General features: G+C 44.0%; 1 protein-coding gene across 2 annotated transcripts in view; it reads right to left on the reverse strand.

Moving 5' to 3' along the window:
* Coro1c (coronin 1C) overlaps positions 1-22,492 on the reverse strand; it is a 73,471-nt gene that overhangs the window by 22,780 nt on the left and 28,199 nt on the right. For both annotated transcript variants that reach the window (XM_042673402.1, XM_042673401.1), the window contains exon 3: positions 1,947-2,069. In XM_042673402.1, coding sequence (XP_042529336.1) covers positions 1,947-2,069 — 123 coding nt within the window. The remainder of the gene's footprint in view (positions 1-1,946; positions 2,070-22,492) is intronic.

Below are 22,492 nucleotides of genomic sequence, written 5' to 3' on the forward strand. Positions count from 1 at the left end.
ACAAGTCCTCTTAACAGCAGCACGACAGACTGCAGCTGCCAAAGTGAGCAGATCACAGAGAAGCCAGAAGCCCACGAGGAAAAGTGGGTAGATGTTTAAATAACACAGTTCAGGAATTAATTTGTTTGCATAAAAGAATTGCAACTAATAAGGCATTCCAAAAACAGAGAAACCATGTTTTGGGCCACAGACAGGAAAAAGGAAAATCAAAATAGCACGGCACTGCAGGCTCTCCTCAGCCTCACTGCCCAGGGGAAGTAGCACTTGCCACCTGTTCACTGGTCTTCAACATTTTTGAGCAAGGATTGAAAAAGGGGATCCAAACCAATAATCCTATTTTAAGGCTAAAGCTCAGAACGAAGAATAAGAGTCTCTGTGTTAGAAAGTACTTTGGAGCTCACACCTGCAACCCTAGCTCCTCAAGAGGCTGTGATTTGAGGATTCAAGGTGAGAAGTCAGCTCAGAAAAAAATAAGTCCAAGACCCTCATCTCCAATTAACCAGCAAAAACTCAGAAGAAGAACTGGAGTTGTGGCTCAAGTGGTAGAGCACCAGCCTTGAGTGGAAAAAAAAAGCCATGCAAGAACTGAGGCCCCAGTACTTACTGGCAACAACTAAAAAAGAACAAAAAAAAAAAAGGAAAGGAAGTACTTTTGAGTAGAGTATGGCCATGTGTGACTATAGGCCCAACTACCTAGAAGGGAAAGGTAGAAGGACAGCTTGAGCCCAGCAGTTTTCAAAACCAGTCTGGGTAACAGCAAGACCCTGCTCCAAAACAACAAAACCCCCCAAAGTATCCCAAAGCCCCGTTTCATACATAACCTACTAGTGGAATCTAAAAGAGGGACTACAAAGAACTTACAGGGATTTGTATTTCTTCATGAAAAGACTCCCGAGCAGTGTCCGCCATACAGCAAACATGTGCCTTCTGACAGGACCTCAGAACAAGCTCTTGCTAAACTCTTTCCTCTCCCGGTGCCCACCACACTGCTTACTGTGTGGCGTCTTACAGCACTGGAACAGACAGTCGGTGCCAGCAGTTTCACTTTTTGAGTGAGGTGTCATGTAGCCAAATGGCATTCACAGACCAGGAATCATTTTGCTTGATCTAAAATCCTCCCCACATAGCACATGTGAGCTGTCAATATGCACAAACATAGACACATGCATACAAAGAACAAAGTCAATACAATACAAGCAACTGGGGCAGGGCTTGTTAAGGGCCATTTACAGTTAAGCTTTAAGGTCATAACATCCTGACGTAATTCAATATAGAGGCAAAATCATTATAGATTTTTCTGCCCCGCCCCCTCCTTTTTGGGTGCCCGTACTGGGGTTGGACTCAGGGACTAAGGGAGTAGGTGCTTGTCCTTTAGCTTTTTTCCTCACAGCTGGCACTCTACCACTTAAGCTACATATCCAGCTCCAGCTTTTTGGTAGTTGACTGGAGATAAGACTCCTACAGACTTTCCTGCCCAGGGTAGCTTTGAACTAAGATCCTCAGATCTCAGCTTCCAGACTAGCTAAGTTTACAGTCGTAAGCCACTGATGCCCAGCTGATTTGCTGCCTTTTTTTTTTTTTGGGGGGGGGGGTGTCAGTCGTGGGCCTGAACTTGGGGCCTAGGCACTGTCCCTCAGCTCTTCAGCTCAAGGTTAGCGCCCTACCACTTGAGCCACAGCGCCAATTCCAGCTTTTCTGCTTATGTGGTGTTGAGGAATCAAACCCAGGGCCTCATGCATACAAAGCAAGTACTCTACCACTGAGCCACCTTCCCAGCCCAATTTGCTGCTTTTTAAGCTCTCTCCCCCTATTTACCATATGCATACGCACGCAAGTGCAAGCGCGCGCGCACACACACACACACACACACGCATGCACACACGCACGCACACACGCATACTTGAAAGCAAGAGATAAGTCTCAGAGGCCCATCACTAGGAGCTTACCATAACTGTGCAGTCCTCGGAGCCGCTGGCAATGACCTGATCGTTGTGAGGGCACCAGTCTATATCCAGCACTGGTCCTGTGTGGCCACATACTGTAGGGTAGGACTTGTCAATTCGACCGGTCTGAAACAAGAGACAAAACGGTATGTAACATCAACACCATGATCTACACCCACAACTCAACCTATGATGGATGATATCTGTGTGTCAGTGAGTATAAATCTGCCAATTTCCACTTCTAGAAATAGCTAGTACCAAGGATAGGCCACCAAGTTACAAGGATCCACATTTCCAATCTGCATGAATAAAACACAGCAAAGAGAATGCGTAAGTCTTTTTACCAGAATGTAATTCTACAATAGCATAACTGTAGATGGTTTTTACAGGATTAAAAAAAAACACCAAAACTTGGTATTACTCAAAATTCAATATGCAACTCTTAATGTAATAAATAACATAGTGTCTTTGACAAAGTGTCCGTTCTAGAAATGATTGTCACTGCTAACATAAAAAAAAAAATTAAAAGCCAGGCACCAGTGGCTCACGCCTGTAATCCTCACGCCTGTAATCCTAGCTACTGAGGAAGCTGAGAATCAGTTTAAAGCCAGCCCAAGCAAGGAAAGTCTGTGAGACTTTGATCTCCAAAGAACCACCAGAAAATCAGAAATGGCACAGTGGCTCAAGTGGTAGAATGCTCGCCTTGAGCTGAAGAGCCTAGGGACAGCACCCAGGCCCAGAGTTCAAGCCCCAGACCACCAAAAAAAAAAAAAAAATTCTTTAAAATTTCTTAGGGATTAAATGGCAACACTGAAATGTCTCCGTCTCCCCCATTCCTCAGTCACCAGGAACACCAGAAAGACAGTGGGATCCACACCAACTTAGACTTACCTCCTTCCAGCTCTATAGCCCACGAGTACCAGCACTCACGCATGGTCCACAACGGGACAGAACAAGCTAGCCTGGCTCATCAGGCCAGTGTGGGGTAACTGAGACCAGTGCTGCCATAGCCACAGGTGTTACAGGTTCAACAGGTCAATGCCAGCCCCTGCTAGATGTGCCCCAAGAGCAATGTCCACAAAGGAATCATCACAATATACAATGGAACCCCCTTGCTTACATCATTCTCTTATTAAAGGAGGCAGGCTTCAGGCTTCAGTCTGTCCCCTTTGCAATTTTACAACATCAGTTAACTGTATGGCTTTGGTTCCCCAACCTTATTTGGCTTTGGAGACAGAGAAGCAATGAGTGGTACAGTGCCAAACCAGAGACTCTAGAGCCAGACAGGTAGGAGTTTGAATCCAGGCTCTACCGCTTAAAGAGGCTGACCTTAGGTAAGTCAAAGAATGTATCTAGCCGGGCACCAGTGGCTCACTCTTGTAATCCTAGCTACTCAGGAGGCTGAGATCTGAGGATTGCTGTTCAAACCTGGGAAGGAAAGTCTGTGAGACTCTAACCTCCAATAAACCACCAGAAAACTGGAAGTGGCACTGTGGCTCAAGTGGCAGAGTGCTAGCCTTGAAATGAACTGAGGGACAGCGCCCAGGCCCAAGAAAGAAAGAAAGAAAAGAATGTATCTAAATGCCAGCTACATCATCTGTAAAATAGTTAACAATAATATTTATCTCCCAAGACTACAATAAGGACAACTTGTGTAGGTAAATCATAACTTAGCATTACTATTTGTGTAAAGTGGATAAAAAATTAATTATAGTACCTGGGATATAATAAGTACTCAATAAAAGTTCTCATCAGAATATTTATAGTACCGCATCATTAAGAATTAACGACTATGAGTTACTGGTGAACTTTTATGGGCCAGACGCCGGGCTGAGTGTTGGAGACGCAGCGTGACCAGGGCAGCTCTGCTTTGGCCTGAGCATGGCATTCCACGAGAAGAGAGAACTTGTGATAGGCAGTTACAACGCAGATAAGACGTGGTCCAGGAGGACACAGGGGTAGAGGAACGCGGAAGGCCACTGCAGGCCTGTGTGTGGCCACTGTCTTGGGAAGGTTTCTGCTGAGAAGGCAAGTGATAAGGTGAGACTTACGATATGGTCCTATGTATGATGTGGCTGAGATTTAAGATATAGTACTATCTACAGAACTGAGGCCTCAGTTTCTTCATGGTTTCCCCCTTTTCCCTTGCAACTCATTACCATTAGGCCCAGGGGCTGGGAGTGCAGGTTAGAGCATGTGCCTAACATGCTAGAGTCAGGCCCCAGCACTGTGGGAAAATGTCCACGAACACTGTAACACATAAGATCTGTGACCTGCCCTGGCTGGGTGCTCACATCTGTAATCCTAGCTATTCAGGGAGGCTGAGATCTAAGGATCACGGTTCAAAGCAAGCCTGGAAAGGAAAGCCCATCAGACTCTTATCTCCAATAAATCACCAGAAAACTGGAAGTAGCACTGTGGCTCAAATGCTAGAGTGCTAAGCCTTGAGCTGAAGAGCTGAAGGACAGCGCCCAGGCCCAGAGTTCAAACCCCACAACTGACCGCCGCCCCCCCCCCCCACGGCCCAAGTGTTTTTACATGTAAATTTAACCAAATGTCCAGAAGAGATGGCTTCAAACACAAAATGTCCAGAGCACAGAGCTCTTATATATGAACTCACTGCATATGGAATGTATCACAAAGGACAGTACTAGAAGGAAAGGACCCATAGTACAGTATAAGGAGGAATTATTTTTATTTTTTTTTTTTGGTCGGTCGTGGGGCTTGAACTCTGGGCCTGGGCGCTGTCCCTCAGCTCTTTAGCTCAAGGCGATCGCTCTACCACTTGAGCTACAGCGCCACTTCCGGTTTTCTGGTGGTTTATTGGAGATAGGAGTCTCAAGGTCTCTCCTGCCCGGGCTGGCTTTGAACCGCGTTCCTCAGATCTCAGCCTCCTGAGTAGCTAGGATTACAGGTGTGAGCCACCAGCGCCCGGCTATAAGGAGGAATTATTAAGCCTATATGACTTAAAGAAAAACCTCCTCAAAGGAAAGAGGGGAGAAAAGGGAAGGAGAGGGAATGGTGCATAGCTCAAGTGATTGAGCACTTGCTTATTAGCAAGGGTGAGAGCCTGAGTTCCAGCTCCAGGACTACAAAATAAAGGGGAAATAGGAGGAAGGGAGAGAGAAGAGGGGAGGGAGGGAAGGAGGAAGGAGAGGCAGACATGAAGACCAAATTCAGCAGTACGGCTTGTAAAAAACAACAACAAAAAACCTCACAACCAAAGGCTGTTTTGAGGCCAGTCTGGGTTATATAGCAAAACATTGTCATAAAATAACACATGCATGCACATGTGTGCATACATGCACATACTTACGCGCACGCGCACACACAAAGTGGAAAACGAAATTACAGAGAAAAGATATGGCATATGTGCACTGTCCAACAAGTCAAGGAATAACTGAAGAGGCCAGTGGGCAGTGAGAGTGGGGGGGGACCTGATGACCACAGTATAAGAGGACTCCATTTCACTGGTAATTCACTACTGGCAAAAAATGTACATGTGAATAGAGTGAGCAGGGAAGGAGGGACTCACACAGGGCTCCTACAATTCCTTTGGCAAGCAGAGCAGCCTGGTCCCAGGTCCCAGGTAGAAAAGACAGAGAGGGCATCCATGCAGCACGCAGCCCCTGGGCAGTGTGGAGGGGAAGGGCTGCCATCTCCACAGGGAGAGGCCTGACCGCAGAGCTACTGGAAGCAGGGGCAAAGGCAGAGCAGCCTCTCCCTCTCCCTCTCTCAAAAGTACTTTTGTGGCAGACAGGTACAGGTAGGACACAAACACATCTGAGGACACATTTTCCCTTGGCAAAGAACAAAACAAAGGGGCATGGTACTTTACCTACATCTGGTTATGCTTTTTTTTTTCTTCCCCCAAGAGGTAGAAAACAAACATAGCAAAATATTAACATCTGTTTAATCTTGTGAATGAGTACATGCATATCCTGTCATTTTATTTCATATGTTTCCTATTTTGAAAAGAATAAAAATGATGTTAATGTATTGCTACTAATTTTATACTGAAAAAAAATTTTTTTTTCCCTCCCAAGAAGCAAGTCCTTTTCTACCTGAGTTGTTTTCTCTCAGGGTCTTTTCGTTCCCAGGTTGGCCCCAGCAAACCACATTTGGCATCCCTGCTAGCAAAGCATAGTTCTGCACTTGAACTTCCAAGAACAACAAAATGACCTTTTCCAATCTAGACTAAGTAGAACTTTTGGTCAGACATAAATGGATTTTGAGAGAAGTCTGGAAGTACTAGTACTACCTGTGCTCAATTACATATGAAGGGGCATACTACATGACCTTCTGCCCTGACCTGGTTAAAACTAAACAGCCTTGCCTAAAAGTTAATAGTTCTTCGCCAGTATTCTTCAAATAAGATATATGAGGACTGGGAGTGTGATTCAAGTGTTATAGCAGTGGTTCTGAGTTCCAATCCTAAACACACACACACACACACACACACACACACACACGAGAGAAAGACTAATAACAGCACAGCTATTATTCCCACCTGAATCCTATTAAGCTTGCAGCATAAAGGTGCTAGGCTACAAAGGTACCATAAAGGTATCTTTAATGTACATTTGCCCAGGAAGCTGAAGGTCACTGAAAAGACAGCCCCATCTATTCCATCCTTTCTATAAACAAATAAGCAAACAAAAAACAGTATTAGCAACCAGGCACAAGATTCATGCCTAGCTACTTAGGAGGCTGAGATCTGAGAATCAAGGTTTGAAACGTATCTTATCTCCAAGTAATCAGCAAAAAGGGAAAAGTGGAGGGATGGCTTCAGTGGTAAAGCACCAGCTGTGAGTGGAAAAAGCCAACTGAGGCTATCGGCCCTGAGTTCAAGTCCCAGAACTGGCCAAAAAAACAACTTTTAGGAGACTTACTTTACATGCTAGGAACTACTTGAAAATCTTTATGTCTGTGTCCTCACAAGACTATTTATAAGATGGGAATGTAATCATCCCTACTTTCTAAATTTAAAACGTGGAGACACAGATAAAGTGAAGAAGGAGAGACCTAACATATCCTGGATCTTCCAGACTTGGAGAGGGAAAGAAAATTTCCATTATGCCATGGATTGTGAATAGGGCACAAAAGTAATGTTCATGCCATTGGCAGCTGGCCATTAGCCACTCAGAGTTAATAACAAGTGATATTCTGTGAGCAGCTGCTTCCTCTGGTTGTGATGTCACCATAAATCCTTACAGTAAATAAACCCCACATGCAGCATCATATCGCAGCATAAGAAAAAGGAACTGACTATCTGATAGTAGAAAAAGAAAAAAAGTGAGAAAAATGGCATTTCCATCATTTGGCATACTGAATGTTCACAATTCTCAGCGCTCTTGCTCACAAGGGTTTATACCTCTGAGTATATTCTTATATTTATAACAATCAAAACCAAACAAGAGCACTACATACACCATCACCACTACCCCCACTGCCGCACACAAGCTACTAAGGGCTGAAGTACCTGGAGACCTACGGATACCATCCTAATAACCATCACCTGGTAAAGAGGAGGAGACGGCATTCTGAAAGACACTGCACTAGGAGCTAATGAGCATCCAGGTCTCTACTCATCCTCAGAACACTCATTATCGGGCAGTGCAAACACCAAGGAATCCATGTCTAATCTGCTAGATTGTGTGGGCCATTCAGAAAGACAGCCACCACCTGCTCCCTCAAAGCAGCAAATGGAATTCACTACGGAGGCTGAGGGCTCATGAGAACTAATGCCAGATTATTGTAGATACATTTGGGGGGGGGGGCGGGGGCAAAGAGTTGATTGATGTTAAGAACCTTTCATCAATTTCTCCAAGTTTGCACATATAATGATTTCCTTCTACTAGCCAATCAAAGTATAGTTTTGTAAGTCACTCACATCACCTAGAATGGTACTAGTTTTCTAGCATGGAAATAGGTTTGGCTGGGTGTAAAAGACATTTATATCCCCAGCTTTAATTTTTTTTATTTGTTCATGACTTACTAGCCCTACTTACAGGATGGCTTCTATTGTGCTTTCTAGCTAAAACCCCCGTACCTGAGATTACCTGGATGTTAATCCAACAGGAGATAAAATGACCAACACATGCTTTCCAAAAGCTCTGGCCAACAGCCCAGTTCATAAAACTGAAGGGCACTGTGAAATGGGTCAGGACACTGTCTTACAGTCCTTAGTACCTGAAAGATCCAGTGGCCAGCCCAGAGCCAAGCAACATGAGCCCAAGGGAAAATTCAACCTCTGAAGCCGGTACAGTTTCCATGGGGCTGGCTCAAGCTAAAGGTGATGGTTTTGAGTATGCTCCAGCCAGCAACCCTCACTGTGCATAAAACATCCTAGACACCCTATCATTTGATTTGTGCTTGAGGAAAGTTCTTAGACATTTCAAAGGACAGCAGGTCACTAGTGGGTCACACCTATAATCTTAGCCACTCAGGAGGCTGAGATCTGAGGACTGAAGCCAGTATAGGAGACGTAGCTCAAGTGGAAGAACACTAGCCATGAATGCTCGAGGTCCTGGGTTCATACTGGTATGGACACACAAAAAACAACAAATGAAAAATAGAGCTCCTACAGAGGGCTTATATCTCTCAACTTGCCTATCAAATTAGGTGCCATTTTTCTCCAATGCATTCTTTTTTTAAAGAAGAGAAAAAAAAATCAAAATAGCAGCATGAGTAAGTATGAAATTATAATAGCTCCAAAAAGGAATGTTTGTAATTTAGAGGTATACAAAATTCATGTAACATTTAAGAAATGACATTTCTAATCTGTAAGGATATTTATCATTTATCAACTTCAACATAAAACCACAACAACTTCTGCTTAGATCTATTAGTGTATCTTTTTGGTTGGTCATGGGACTTGAACTCTGGGCCTGGGCAAGCGCTCTACCCCTTGAGCCACAGTGCCACTTCTGGTTTTCTGGTAGCTTATTGGAGATGAGTCTCAGACATTCCTGCCCCAACTGGCTCTGAACCGTGATCCTCAGATCTCAGCCTGCTGAGTAGCTAGATTACAGGTGTGAGCCATTAGCACCCAGCTAATAATGTATCTTATTTATCTGCCTTACACTTCATTCCAAAAAGGAATCCATATTTTATTTATTTTTGTTGTTGTTGTTGTTGTTTTTTAATATATTTTTTTTTATTGTAAAGCTACTATACAGAGGGTTACAGTTACATGAGTGAGGTTATGAGTACACTTCCTCTTGAACATTGTTACCCCCTCCATTGTTTTCCCCCTACCATCCCCTCCCTCCCTCCCTTCCCCGAGGTTCTTTTTTTTTTTTTGATTGTGATTAAATGATTACATAATTTCAAAGTCACAAGTTCATTCTAACTTCCCTGGAGCAAATTGTCTACCACAGTCTGTAATATATAACAGTGTTCACATGTTATATACCATATTTGTGATCAGCAGCATGGGGATATTTAGTAGTGGTTCAACCAGATGAGCGGGAGTTCTTTGTTTCTTAAGTCCTGTTAGTTTTGTCGTATCACCTAACCTTTTGGATTTAGCATCCACTTATCAGGGAGACCATGTACCGTTTGTCTCTTCGTTCTTGGCTTACCTCGCTCAAAATGATTCCTTCTAGCTCCATCCATTTCCCTGCAAATGCCATTATTTTGTCATTTCTAATGGCTGCATAATATTCCATTGTGTATAGATACCACAATTTTTGGATCCATTCATCTGTGGTGGGGCACCTAGGTTGTTTCCATATCCTAGCTATTGCGAACAGTGCTGCAATAAACATGGAGGTGCACGTGTCCTTGTATATTGGTTCCTGTTGTTCAGGGTAGATGCCTAGAAGTGGTATGACTGGGTCGTAAGGGAGGTCAATCTTTAGCTTTCTAAGGACCCTCCAGACTGCTTTCCAAAGTGGTTGTAAAAGTGTACATTCCCACCAGCAGTGTAATAGGGTTCCTCTTTCTCCACATCCCCTCCAGCATTTGTCGTTGGCTGATTTGTGGATGTGGGACATTCTGACTGGGGTAAGGTGGTATCTCAGGGTTGTCTTTATTTGCATTTCCTTCACCACCAGGGATGATGAACATTTCCTCATGTGTTTCTTTGCCATTTTTATTTCTTCATTTGAGAAGTCCCTCTTTAGTTCCCTTGCCCATTTAGTAATTGGTTTGTTAGGTTTGGGAGGGATTAGTTTCTTGAGTTCCCTGTATATACAGGATGTTAACCCCTTGTCTGATATATTGCTGGTAAATATTTTTTCCCAATTAGTTGGTTGTCTTTCTAGCTTAGTTGCGATAGATTTAGCTGTGCAGAAGCTTTTTATTTTAAGGTAGTCCCATTTGTCGAGTCTCTCTCCAACTTGTTGTGACCCTGGGACTCTGTTCAGGAAGTTCCTTCCTGTGCCTATTAGTTCAAGTGTCTCTCCTACTCTGTCCTGTAGTAGTTTCAGAGATTCAGGTTTAATGTTAAGGTCTTTAATCCATTTTGAGTTGATGTTGGTGCATGGTGATAGGCTGGGGTCCACTTTTAGTTTTCTGCATGTGGCTGCCCAGTTTTCCCAGCACCAGCGGTTGAAGAGGCTGTGTTTCTTCCATTGTATGTCTTTGGCTCCTTTGTCGAATATCAGCTGGCTGTAGGCCTGTGGATTTATATCTGGATCTTCTATTCTGTTCCATTGGTCTTCGGGTCTGTTTTTGTGCCAGTACCATGCTGTCTTTGTGATTATAGCTCTGTAGTAGAGTTTGAAGTTCGGCCTGGATAGCCCTCCCATATTGTCTTTATCCCCTAGAATTGTTTTGGCTATTCTAGGTCTTTTGTTGTTCCATATAAATTTTTGGACTGTTTTCTGTATTTCAGTGATGTACGTCATTGGGATTTTAATAGGAATTGCATTGAATTTGTATATTAGTTTTGGAAGTATCACCATCTTTACTATATTAAGTCGGCCTATCCAGGAGCATGGGAGGTCTTTCCATTTCCTAGTGTCTTCTGCAATGGAATCCATATTTTAAAAGAGCACCTAACCAGCTATGGCGATGCACGCTGTAATACCAGAATTCAGAAGGCTGAGGCAGGAAGATCAGGAGTTCAAGGCCAATCTGGGCCACATAGACCAGTCTCAAAAAAAGCAAAAATGACAACCACCATCAAAAAAAGAATGGAGTACATCCTACATAGACAGCAATACTGAGCAATCAAAAAAAGGGGGGGGGGCTTTTAATGTACACAACAAAAATATACAGAAAATTTCTCATATGTTTCAAGAATTCTGTGTGTGTGTGTGTGTGTGTGTGTGTGTGTGTGTGTGTGTGTGTGCGCGTGCGCCCGCGTGCGTGCATGTGTGTGTGTGTGTGCGTTGGTCCTGGAGCTATAGGGTTCAGGACCCTATCCCTAAAGGTTTTTGTTTTTGTTTTTGCTGAAGGCTAGTGCTCTACCACTTGTGACAGTGCTCCACATTCTGCTTTTTGAGATTAAAAGTCTCACAGACTTTCCTGCCCTGGCTGGCTTCAAACCACAATCAGATCTCGGCCTCCTAGCAGCTAGGATTACAGGCGTGAGCCACCAGTACCCAGCTTATTCTGGGTAAAATTTTAAAGCCAATGATATTTGCAGGTATGTTCTCCCTCTGTTGCCTCTGATATATCCTACATACCTTACAAAAGACCATACAGAATGACTTCTTAATGTAAGAGAGCTTGTCACATCACAAAATTGTTGTCAACCCACACATTGGCTCATTCAATATAGTCTTAGGATCAATTAATAATCACTGGCTTTCTCAAGAATGGAATCATAATATTCTGTTAAAAATCGCATAGCACTTCGCTTAGCAGGGCGACTCTTTTCATAACTAACTCAAGGCTTCTTCTTCTTCTTCTTCTTTTTTTAATTTAGGTGACACCGAGGAATCGAACCCAGGGCTTCATGCATGCTAGGCAAGTACTGTACCACGAAGCCACCTTCCCAGCCCTCATAACTAACTCAAAGTGAATAAACTCCCATGGTGATAACAGGCACACACAACATCTTATCAGTCAAACCCATGGTCTCCACATGATGATGCTCAGGTATTCCACATGTCATTCCTTCCTAGCTGACATCCTGAAGTGCATCGATTAACCCAAGCCTGTCGAGAGTGCTGGGCTCTGCTTGCTCCCCTGCTCCCTTATCTAGGCAGCTAGCTGGCTCACTTTCCAGCCCTTCCCAACTTCTCAGCTGCGGTCCTCATGCTGGCCACACCACCTGCATCTGTGCCTATAAACTCTTCTAAGTTTGCATATTAGGAAATATGTATCAAAACCACTTGATGGTCAGATTGGTTGGAATACATTGTAAACATGTGTGGAAAAGTACCAGTGAAATCCCACATATACAACTAACGCAAGCTAATAAAAAAATAAATAAATTTCAAGAACCAACGATGTGGCTTTGGGGTGGGACAGTGAGAATTCTTGAACTCCCAGCAAGGAGAATGCTAAGTCTCACACATGTGTGCTGGGAAGCAGAGGAAAGTTTTCAGTCCAAGCATAAGGCCTCCATTCACACTGTGCAGAGTTCAAAGGAGTCAGAAAAGGACATCTATTGAAGTGGGTTTTCCTTTTTCCTCTAACTTCCTTTTTCTTATGACAGAATTATTTATGTGGTACATGTTCCGTTGGAATCTCTTAAGCCTCCGCTGCTCCCTAGGGAGGAGCTTTGGTGATTGTGGTCAGGGACAGGGGTAAGTGGCATGGGTAACAAGGCAGGCACCCAAAAGACCAAGACCCACAATAACGATCTGGTGATGGGTTAACCTGGTGATTTGAAAGTGACAATTCACAGCCCAAGAATAAGACATCCTGAAGTTTTACTTTAAGAGAAGCAGAGACACCAAGCTTGGTGCGCTGGAGTAAAATGGACAGACTGAGCTGCTGGGAAGTGAAAGGATGGAAACTGCCTACAAGTCAATGAGAACAGCCGCTACGACCAAGCAAACAATTCTGGCACTACAGGTCCTCTGCAAGAACTCATTTAAGCTGGGCACCAGTGGCTCACACCTGTAATCCTAGCTACTCAGTAGGCTAAGAAGAACTGAGGATTGTGGTTCAAAGCCAGCCCTGGCAGGAAAGTCTGTGAGACTCTTATCCCCAATTAACCACCAAAAATTTGAAAGCGAAGCTGTGACTCAAATTGGCAGAGAGCTAGCCTTGAGCACAAAAGCTCAGGGGCAGTACCCAGGCCCTGAGTTCAAGCCCCAGGACTAGCAATAGGAAAAAAAAAAAGAACTGACTTAATATTGCATAGCCAGATTAAAGTGTATGAAGAACTTGAGAGCGAATTCTAGTAATATCTTATTACCCAAAAGCCAGAAAGTGAAAAGTTTTCTTATTCAACTATGTCTAAATATGCAATAGCAACCAGAGAAGCTGTTTTTCCCAACTTTCTGACTTAAGAAAACATTTATACAGTGAAAACCTAATACTTCCTGCTCATCACTGCAGACAAGTAATTCCATATGATGCTTCTGAGATGTGAATCAACAAAAGCCAAGGATCTAAGATGAGGTAGAATCTAGTTAAAATAAAACACAGCCTGAAAGCAAAGGCAGACATGCAAAAGAACTAACTACGAGCATGAGAATACTGTAGGAAATTAAAGCATCCGCCCTCGCCCTCGGATCAGAAAGGAGAGCAACTGGTTGCCTAATCCCTGCTAGTAAGCAAAGTGCACTGGAGATGTCTCCACTGGGACGCTCTTGGGACGAAGAACACACTTCGGGGCCAGCCGTGGTTTATCCACAGCTCTGTGGTTTATCCACAGCTTCAGAATGGAAGTCCACCTTCCTGAAGTAGAGGTGTTTTTTTTTTTAATTTAAAGAAGGAAAAACAGAAAAATAATTACTTGGGTGTTTTTTTTTTTGGGGGGGGGGGGGAGTCTTTTTTTTTTTTTTTTTTGGCTATGGGCTCCATGGCCCAGCTATTCGTATCTTGTAGTTGTAAACAAGCTAGAGGACTGGAGTGTGGACCCAATTCAGTAGCCTGTATCACTTACACATGGCTTAGAGCTCAGCCAGAAATGAAACCTGAGTCCCCAAAGGAAGCAGACATGTGCTGCACCCCTGGCGACCCAGCTCACTCTTCCCTGGACTCTACATTCAGGTCCTACTCCTAACCAGCAGAGATCAACAACTTGGCGGGAACAGTTTGCTACATATGGTTAGAAAGTGGATTCTGGGCAGATCACAACTGCAAAACTGGGTTCACATTTTCAGAGCAACCTGTACTCAGAACCTGGCTTAGCCAGAGCCAAAGCTGAAGCCACCTCTCCAGCCTGAGGCAATCCGGGCTGACACAGAAGGCTTCAGCCCTCAAGCACAGGCCCTGTCTGCGTGCACTCACTCACACTTTCCAGAAACCCAGGAAAGAGTTAAACATTCTTTGCACTTGACTCTGTGGCTTCACTTCACCACACATTCCCAGATCCCACCATTCTCTGAGCCACTGTGCAGCCAATCAAAGCAAAGGAAGGAAATTATCCTGGCCAGCTGTCAGCCGCGGAGCTCTGATGGCCATATATGGTAAAAACCACTGTCAGGGCTCCTCAGGCCTGCAGGCCGGCTGCTGTGGACATATCTGTGAACTGCAGCAGCAGAAGCTGGCCCAGGAAATGCACAAAGGACAGGCTGCCTGCTCATCCCTGGGGAGTGGGGGAAGGGGCGGGCAGAACCGTCATCTGCCAGGGCATACTCTCAGTGAGTCACAGCCACTCACTGTCATCAGAAACAGCCCCCAGGGCACATTGTGAGTTCCTTCTGCCGGGACTTTGTGCTCCATTGTTAACTGGGTGTCTCGCTCCTCCTTGCCCCTCCAGAGGCTGTGGAAAACACAGGCACCAGGGAGAAAATGAAAAGGCCCTTCTGTGGCACTTCATGTGGTAATGAGGCTGTGCAGTGTGCCTATGGCTGGCAGCTCAGTGACATAATTTGGAAGCCATTGTTCTGCACCTGGTGCCCTCCCCCTGCATCCTCCTCCCCTCCCTAAGCACCCTCCAGCCTTCTTTCACAGCCCACACACTTGACAGTTTAAGGTGCTCTGGGCATCAGACAATCTATTTCAGTAGGGAGTGAATGGGCAGGCCACAAGACAAGAGACCAGGACCTGGAATAAAAAGCCTCTGCCCATGAACCAATGCTACCAAGTGTCAAACACCCACATCTGTACAAAGGCCTACCGGCACTGTTACCCTAGCTCCAAATCCCAAGCACTGCTGTTTGCAGAAATGAAAATTGCCTGTCAGCGTGTACAGCAGGCAGAGATGCAGCCAATGCAAATCTAGCAGGTGCTGGCAGGAGCTGCGGATCCCACAGAAAAGCACCCTCAGGAGACTGCCATTCCTTTTGAAGCAGCCCCTGAAAGAAGGCACTTATCAGCCCTGCGCCTGGCACTTACACCAGCCCTCAGTAAACTGAACGGCAGGGATTTCATCACCACTATGGCTGCTTCCACACAGGCTGGGGACAGACCAAGCACTTTCCAAACCTCACGACAATGCTCTGAGCTGACACAATCAAAGCCTGGGCAAACAATAACTTGTTTTTGTTATTAAGCTTTCTACCCAGAGAAAGAATGCAAAGGATTAAGTGTCAATAGACTACAGTTTCTATACGAACAAACCCCTTCACACCCAGTAGGGAAAATGTTAACAACAACAACAACAAAAATCTACATGCACAAATTAAAGAAAAATCCAGAGAGGCAATTTCTAAAACTACAACAGACCCCCACAGTCAGAGGCTCAGTCCAGGATTGGCACAGTGGCGGGAATGGCAGCAACCCTACTGAGTACACAAGTGCAACGCTACTTAGGAAAGGCCCCTCCAAGCAGGCTTAACTGGCTTTTATGAAGGACAGAAGTCACCGCCGCCTCCTGAAGATGATACAGAAGAAACAAATGCCATGTTGATCTGGTTACAAAGGTGATCCCATAGGCAGATTCTGGCTTCTAATCAAGGAAAATTCCAGCTTTGTGTAATTCACACTAGATGTGAGGAGTCAAGAAATGTGTGATTTTTCTACCAAAAAGCTATCCTTCAACTACCATTCCTTTCAAGATGGCACACCCACATGGTGGGTGAGTTGATGGTAGCTGTGGGCTGACCGGCCTGAGGACCCCTCCACAACCTGCTTAAGTGTGCTCATAGTACTGCGGCTCTGAAAGAGACAAATTTGAAACCAGGGGCTTTGATGGACTGATCTCAGGAGTTGCAGTCCTCAAATGTACTCAACAGTTCAGCTCTACTGATGTTGATGAAATCACACAATAGCATGAATACTGAGTGATGAAAACCACGGGACTCCACTTAGAGTCTGCATACCACAATATAGGAAGGCAAGATTTGGGGGAAATCTGAACAAAAGGACCCACAGACATTTCCAGGCAGCCTTTGAACAGGTGGCGTGGCCTGTGCAAAGGCCACCATACAAATACCACTCTGTCTATATCCTCTATCCAAGTTGAGTCACAAGATCAAGAGCATATAATTCTATCATCCCTATCTGTTAAGAGAATGAGAAAATAGTCACAATACAATGTAATGATGCAGCCTGTGGTACTAGACAAGCAACTAAGAGAAATGAAAGGATAATTTCCTCAGCTCAGCAATTCACAGGTAATGCGTGAGCCGGGTGTTAAACAATAAGAAACAATCAAGTACTTATTAGAAACTCAGAATACTGACAGAAATGAAAGTCAAAATGTCTTCATTAAGAAGCCCTTGCTGACCCACGTCCTAGAAAAGATTTAAGTCATAATGCCCTTTGGCAGCTATTATATAGGTAGTGAGTTCATTTCTCTCATGCATCTAGAAGACATTATGTACCATTACTTGCAAGAACTAAGAGTCAGCTAAATGATTTTCTGAAGGGCTGAATTCTTTTCCAAAATGCTAGTTGAAAGGATAGCAAGATGCATGAACAAGAGAGTTCACGGAAAGTTAAGCAAGATTCCAAATATTTCAGAACACGATACCCAAAGTGAATAGGAAAAACAAACTATGGATAAAGAAATACTGTGCAAGCTGGATGCTGGTGGCTCACACCTGTAATCCTAGCTACTCAGGAGGCTGAAATCTGAGGATCACTGTTCAAAGCCAGCCCGGGCAGAAAAGTCCATGAGACTCTTATCTCCAATAAACCACCAGAAAACCAGAAGTGGCGCTGTGGCTCAAGCACTAGCCTTGAGCTGAAGAGCTGAGGGACAGCGCCCAGGCCCCCTCCCCCCCAAAAAAAATACTGTGCAGCCATACCAAGGAACTAGGGAGAGGGAAAGATAGGGACCCAAATGTTAACAGAGATCTGGCTATATAACCCCACCCATCATGGCCCAGACCAGATCTCCTTCCATCACAGGTACTGCAAGGATGAAATCATCCATCACTTCAAGTCTCTTCCCAGTAGGGACAGCCAAGGGAGAAAGCAATTAGAGGAGAGGCCATGCAGTTTACATCCTCCATCAAGTCAATGTCAAGGGCATATAGTTCTTCCAGGCATCAGTGGCTCATATCTGTAGTCTACACTGCTCAAGAAAGAGGCTATGATCTGACAACTGAGGTTCAAAGCCAGCCTGGGCAGGAAAGCCTGTGAGACTCTTATCTCCAACTAGCCACCAAAAAGCTAAAAGTAGAGGTGTGGCTCAAGTGGCAGAGTGCCAGCCATGAGTGAGAGCATGAGGCCCCAAAGTCAAGCCTAGCACTGGTGCATGTGCACGCACATGTGTGTGCGTGCACGTGCACGCGAGCGCATGCACGAGCAAACAGTCCTAACCAACACCTCCACCCCTATTTAAGTCATGATTAACATATGTGCTGAGATCTGAGATATGTGTGCACGCGTACAGCTCAAATGTAGCTGTGTTTGTATGAGCAAAAGGAAGGGAAGGCTTGAGTCTCACATCAGAGTGAGCCTAGCCCACAAAGGAAAAGTTTGTTCTTGCCAACATGGTAGACAACATGGGGGGTTGAAAGCTGTATGCTCTTGAGACAAAGCAGCTTATGCAATGGTGGCAAAAAAAAAAAAAAGCACTATCCATTTGGCCACAACCACAAAGCCAACTTGTGTTCAACAAGACTGCTATTTATTATTCGCCCTCTGAAAGACTGAAGAAAAGAAAATGTACCAAGCCACACCTGGAAGTCTGGCAGAATGGCTTGCCACAGCTTGACAGAAGCATTACAAAAGAGTGCTGATCACGTGGGCCTCAGTGTTGAGTACTTGACATTTATTCCTTAACCAGTGACATCTTACTATCTACTCTCTCTACTAAAGTCTCACAAACCATACACATGAAATACACACGCATACTCTAGCATGCTTCTGGTATGTGTGCCTGTGTGTGTGTTCTCATGTGTTTGTCCCCATTGCTTTTTCCAATTCTTTATAGATTTTTAAGTCCTGGAAGACAGAAACGATGTCTAGCTTATTTTATACTAGCCCAGAATGTAGCCATAAGCTATATGAGATTTCATTTACTATTTACAGCTGAACCAACTGGTTTTCAAGTGAAATCCATACAAGGCCATGTTATTAAATATGAGACTTTTCTGAAAGGGATGTGATCTGCCCAAGAGACAATATTTATGTGTACAAAGACCCCCAAAACAATGACCAAAACGATCTGCCTGCCAGTAACCAGAAGAAAAAAAAAAAACCTCATCAGAAGCCCCTGAGATAGTTATTAAAAACCATACTCAGGTGCTGAGTACCTGTAATACTAGCTATTTAGGAGGCTGAGATCCAAGGATCATAGATCAAAGCCAGCCTAGACAGAAAAAAAAAATCTATGTGACTCCTATCTTCAATTAATCCCTAAAAAGCTGAAAATCAAGCTGTGGCTGAGGCTCAAGTGGTAAAGGACCGGTGTTGAGCAAAACACTAGGGACAGCACCCTGGCCCTGAGTTCAAGCCCTAGTATCAACATCAAAAAAAAAAGCCAAAGAAAAAAAATCCCACATACTCAGTTCTCACAGTTCACTCTGCTACCAACATGCACTGTAATCTAATACACTTAAAGCAACATTTCTCCTTTTTTTACTTACTTTCATTAGACAAGTTTTATTCTATAATCCAGTTCTACCTGTGAATTAAGAGATGATGCATTTTCTCCCCCACAGTATAACCCGTTTTCACTGTATTTGATGTCGGTATAATTTGGGGAGGGGAAGGGAAAAAACAAAATGTTTAAATAGGGATACAGGTTGACCCATTGTAACAATGAGATGTACAAGACCCTATGTTGAAAAACAAACTTTACAATTTGAGGGGGAGTGGGGGGGATAGTTGTGGAAGTGGGAGGGAAGGGATGGTAGGGGAAAAACAAAGGAGGAGGCAACAATGCTTGATAAAAAAATGTACTTAGTACCTGGCTCATGTAACTGTAACCCCTCTGTACAGTATTTTCACAATAAAAAACTTATTAAGAAAAAAAAGAAATGATGTGTTTCGCTAGGCTCTGGTAACCCATGCCTGTAACCCTAGCTACTCTGGAGGCTGAGATCTGAGAAATGCAGTTCAAAGCCAGCCCAGGCAGGAAAGTCCATGAGACTCTTATCTCTGATTGCCATAAAAATATGCAAGTGGGCACTGGGAAGGTGGCTCAGTGGTGGAACGCTTGCCTTGCATGCATGAGGCCCTGGGTTCAATTCCTCAGCCCCACATAAACAGAAAAAGCCGCAAGTGGCACTGTGGCTCAATTGGTAGGGTGCTAGCCTTGAGCTGAAGATCTGAAGGACAGTGCTCAGGCCTAGAGTTCAGGCCCCATGACCGGAAAAAAAAAAAGGAAGTGGAGCTGTGGCTCAAGTTGTAGAGCACTAGCCCTAAGCAAAAAAAAGCACAGTGAGACCCGTGGTGGGAGACAAGCAAACCTGAGATTATCTGGACAGAAAATGCCTTTTCTATACAGCTCTTCATTACAGAATCAGAAGAGCTAACCACTAGGACTGGACTTCCCAGACCACATCTATTCCTCCATCTCCATGCCATCCTGACAGTAAGGACAAGCACAGTTGGCCACATATAGCCCATTCTCTCCCTCCTCTCTCTCCTTCTCTCTTTCTCCCTCTCCCTCTCCTTCTCCCTCTCCTCCTCTCTCTCCTTCTCCCTCTCCCTCTCCCTCTCCCTCTCCTTCTCTCTCTCTCTCTCTCTCTCTCTCTCTCTCACACACACACACACACACACACTCTTTTGAGCCTGTCAATGATAAAAGTTAATCTACACCAGGCCCTATCCTTATTTCTAAGGACTGTCACAGGCTTAATGTCACCTCCTCCAAACCAAATTAATATTTAAGGAGCAAAACTACAGAGACAGCAGTATAGCCTGGAAAAGAAAGACACCTAATATTTAATCCAAATATGACAATTTTGAAGCAATGTATTCTATACTAATTCCGGTAAGTCTGGTTAAAGACTGAAAGAATACTAATATTTATTAAGTGTACGCCATTAATGCAGATGAAAACCATATCCTAAGAGCAAGTTAGTTCCGGGACTGCATTTGTGTCTCCCTCAATGGTGCAAGTGAAGCTCAGTTTCTCATGGTTTACAGAAGCCAAAGTCAGACTCACAGAGCCTTTTGTGGATGTGGAAGCTGAGGGAACTGTCTGAACTTGGTAGAATTACCCATTCAAATGTCTATTTTAGGCTTATTAATTGGCTTGTTCTATTTCTCTGAAGGAAAGAATGTCTTAAATTTATCCGTCCACTTATAAAGGGAGAAATAAAAGCTCCAAAGTAGATGCTGCTGCTCCAAGGCCTGGACTGGGGTTGGGGGGCTAAGACTCTTTCTCGAATGGCCACCCTAAAACCCATACGTTAAAGGGCAATTTGCTTAATGCTCCTAGCTCTTGAAAAGGAATACCTAAACAGTTGTGAGGAGTTAATGCAACTGACATTTCATCTAAATATCTCCTCTAAAAATCAAGTTACACACATAATAGATTAGTATTGGTATTTGCCATTCCACAGAAATTTTCTTCATAAAGTACACATATCTAAGTAGAAAAGTTCAATCAATGAAGAATTCCTCTGTGAGAATTCTCAGTTTAATGAGAAGTTTTGCCTTCACTGATCAGAAGATACCTTTGGAAATGTACCGAATTTGTCCCCCCTCAAATGTGTCTAACTTCTCTATTTCTGTAGAGAAATAGTACTACTGTGTAATATCACATCAGCCCAGTCAGTAAAGAAAGATATAGATGTTAAACTAAAACTAGGTAGTCATGAGCTGCTTGAGAGAAAACCGCAAGAGAGTTGGAACATTTCCTAAGAGGGAAAAAAAACATCAAATATAATGTGAAGCAGAATTTTGACAGAACCACCCACTCTGCTGAGACAGATGTGTCCTGACATGCACGCAGCAAGTACAAGGGTGAGGTCCACTTCCCCACTGTCTGGAGCAGAGTGGAAACGGCTATTCCTGCTCAACACAGGCACCCACGACAGCAGAGAGCCCCAATCTGATCTCAGAGCTTAGGCTTCACCAAGTTCATTGTCCACCTGTAAGCTAACTAGAAAACAATTGTTTCTTAGTATTGTTTCTCAGCTCTCTGTATAGCTTTTTCTCCCCCCTCCCCCCCCACGGCCCTGAGTTCTGATATTTGCTAATAAATGAGGTATGATCTTTACCACTTAAGTACAACATTCTTATCTTTTTCCACCTGGAGACTGGCTTCTCTGGGAGGGCAAAGTAAGTAGGAAGAGGTGTGGAAGCCCACTGAGGATGAAGTACACAAAGACCACTTTTAGTCAAGAGCTTTCAATTCTATCACTAGAAGCTCTGCTTTTACAAATAAACACTGTTAAAATCCTACACTAAAGCTTCATATTGTCAAGAAATGAACTCTGTATTGCATTTGTTACTGTGGAATGTTTTCTTTACCTCTTGTTCCACTTTACTATTCAAAACCCAAAAAGCCTTAGTACTCCTGACTTTACAAAAAAAAGAGAGAGAGAGAGAGAGAAAGAGAAAGAAAGGGGGGGGAGGGAGTTTATTCTACAAATGTTCACTAGGCTTTTAGCTGGGTAACAGTGGCGTATACCTGTAATCCTAGGTACTCTACTGAGGTCCAGAGGATTGCAGTTCAAAGGCAGCTGAAGCAGAAAAGTCTACAAGACTACAATTAATCAGCAAAAAGCTGGGTTGGAGGTGGGAGGTGTGGCTCTAGTGGTAGAGCAAGTCAGGCAAGCAAAATGAGTGAATGCTAAGTTCTAAACTTAAACATTAATACCAGGTGACGTGTGTGTGTGTGTGTGTGTGTGTGTGTGTGTGTGTGTGTGTGTGTGTGTGTGTGTGTGTGTGTGTGTGTGTGTGTGTGTTTAAATCAACCTCCATCTTAAACATTAATACCAGGTGACGTGTGTGTGTGTGTGTGTGTGTGTGTGTGTGTGTGTGTGTGTGTGTGTGTGTGTGTGTGTGTGTGTGTGTTTAAATCAACCTCCATGCCCTCCAAAAGAAAAGTATGTGTGAAAAGCCATGTGCTGGTGGCTCATGCCTGTAATCTCAGCTACTCAGGATCACAGTTCAAAGTCAGG

The sequence above is a fragment of the Dipodomys spectabilis genome, unplaced genomic scaffold, assembly GCF_019054845.1.
Source record: "Dipodomys spectabilis isolate Male_0828 unplaced genomic scaffold, ASM1905484v1 ptg000826l, whole genome shotgun sequence".
In the NCBI taxonomy this organism is placed as follows: Eukaryota; Metazoa; Chordata; class Mammalia; order Rodentia; family Heteromyidae; genus Dipodomys; species Dipodomys spectabilis.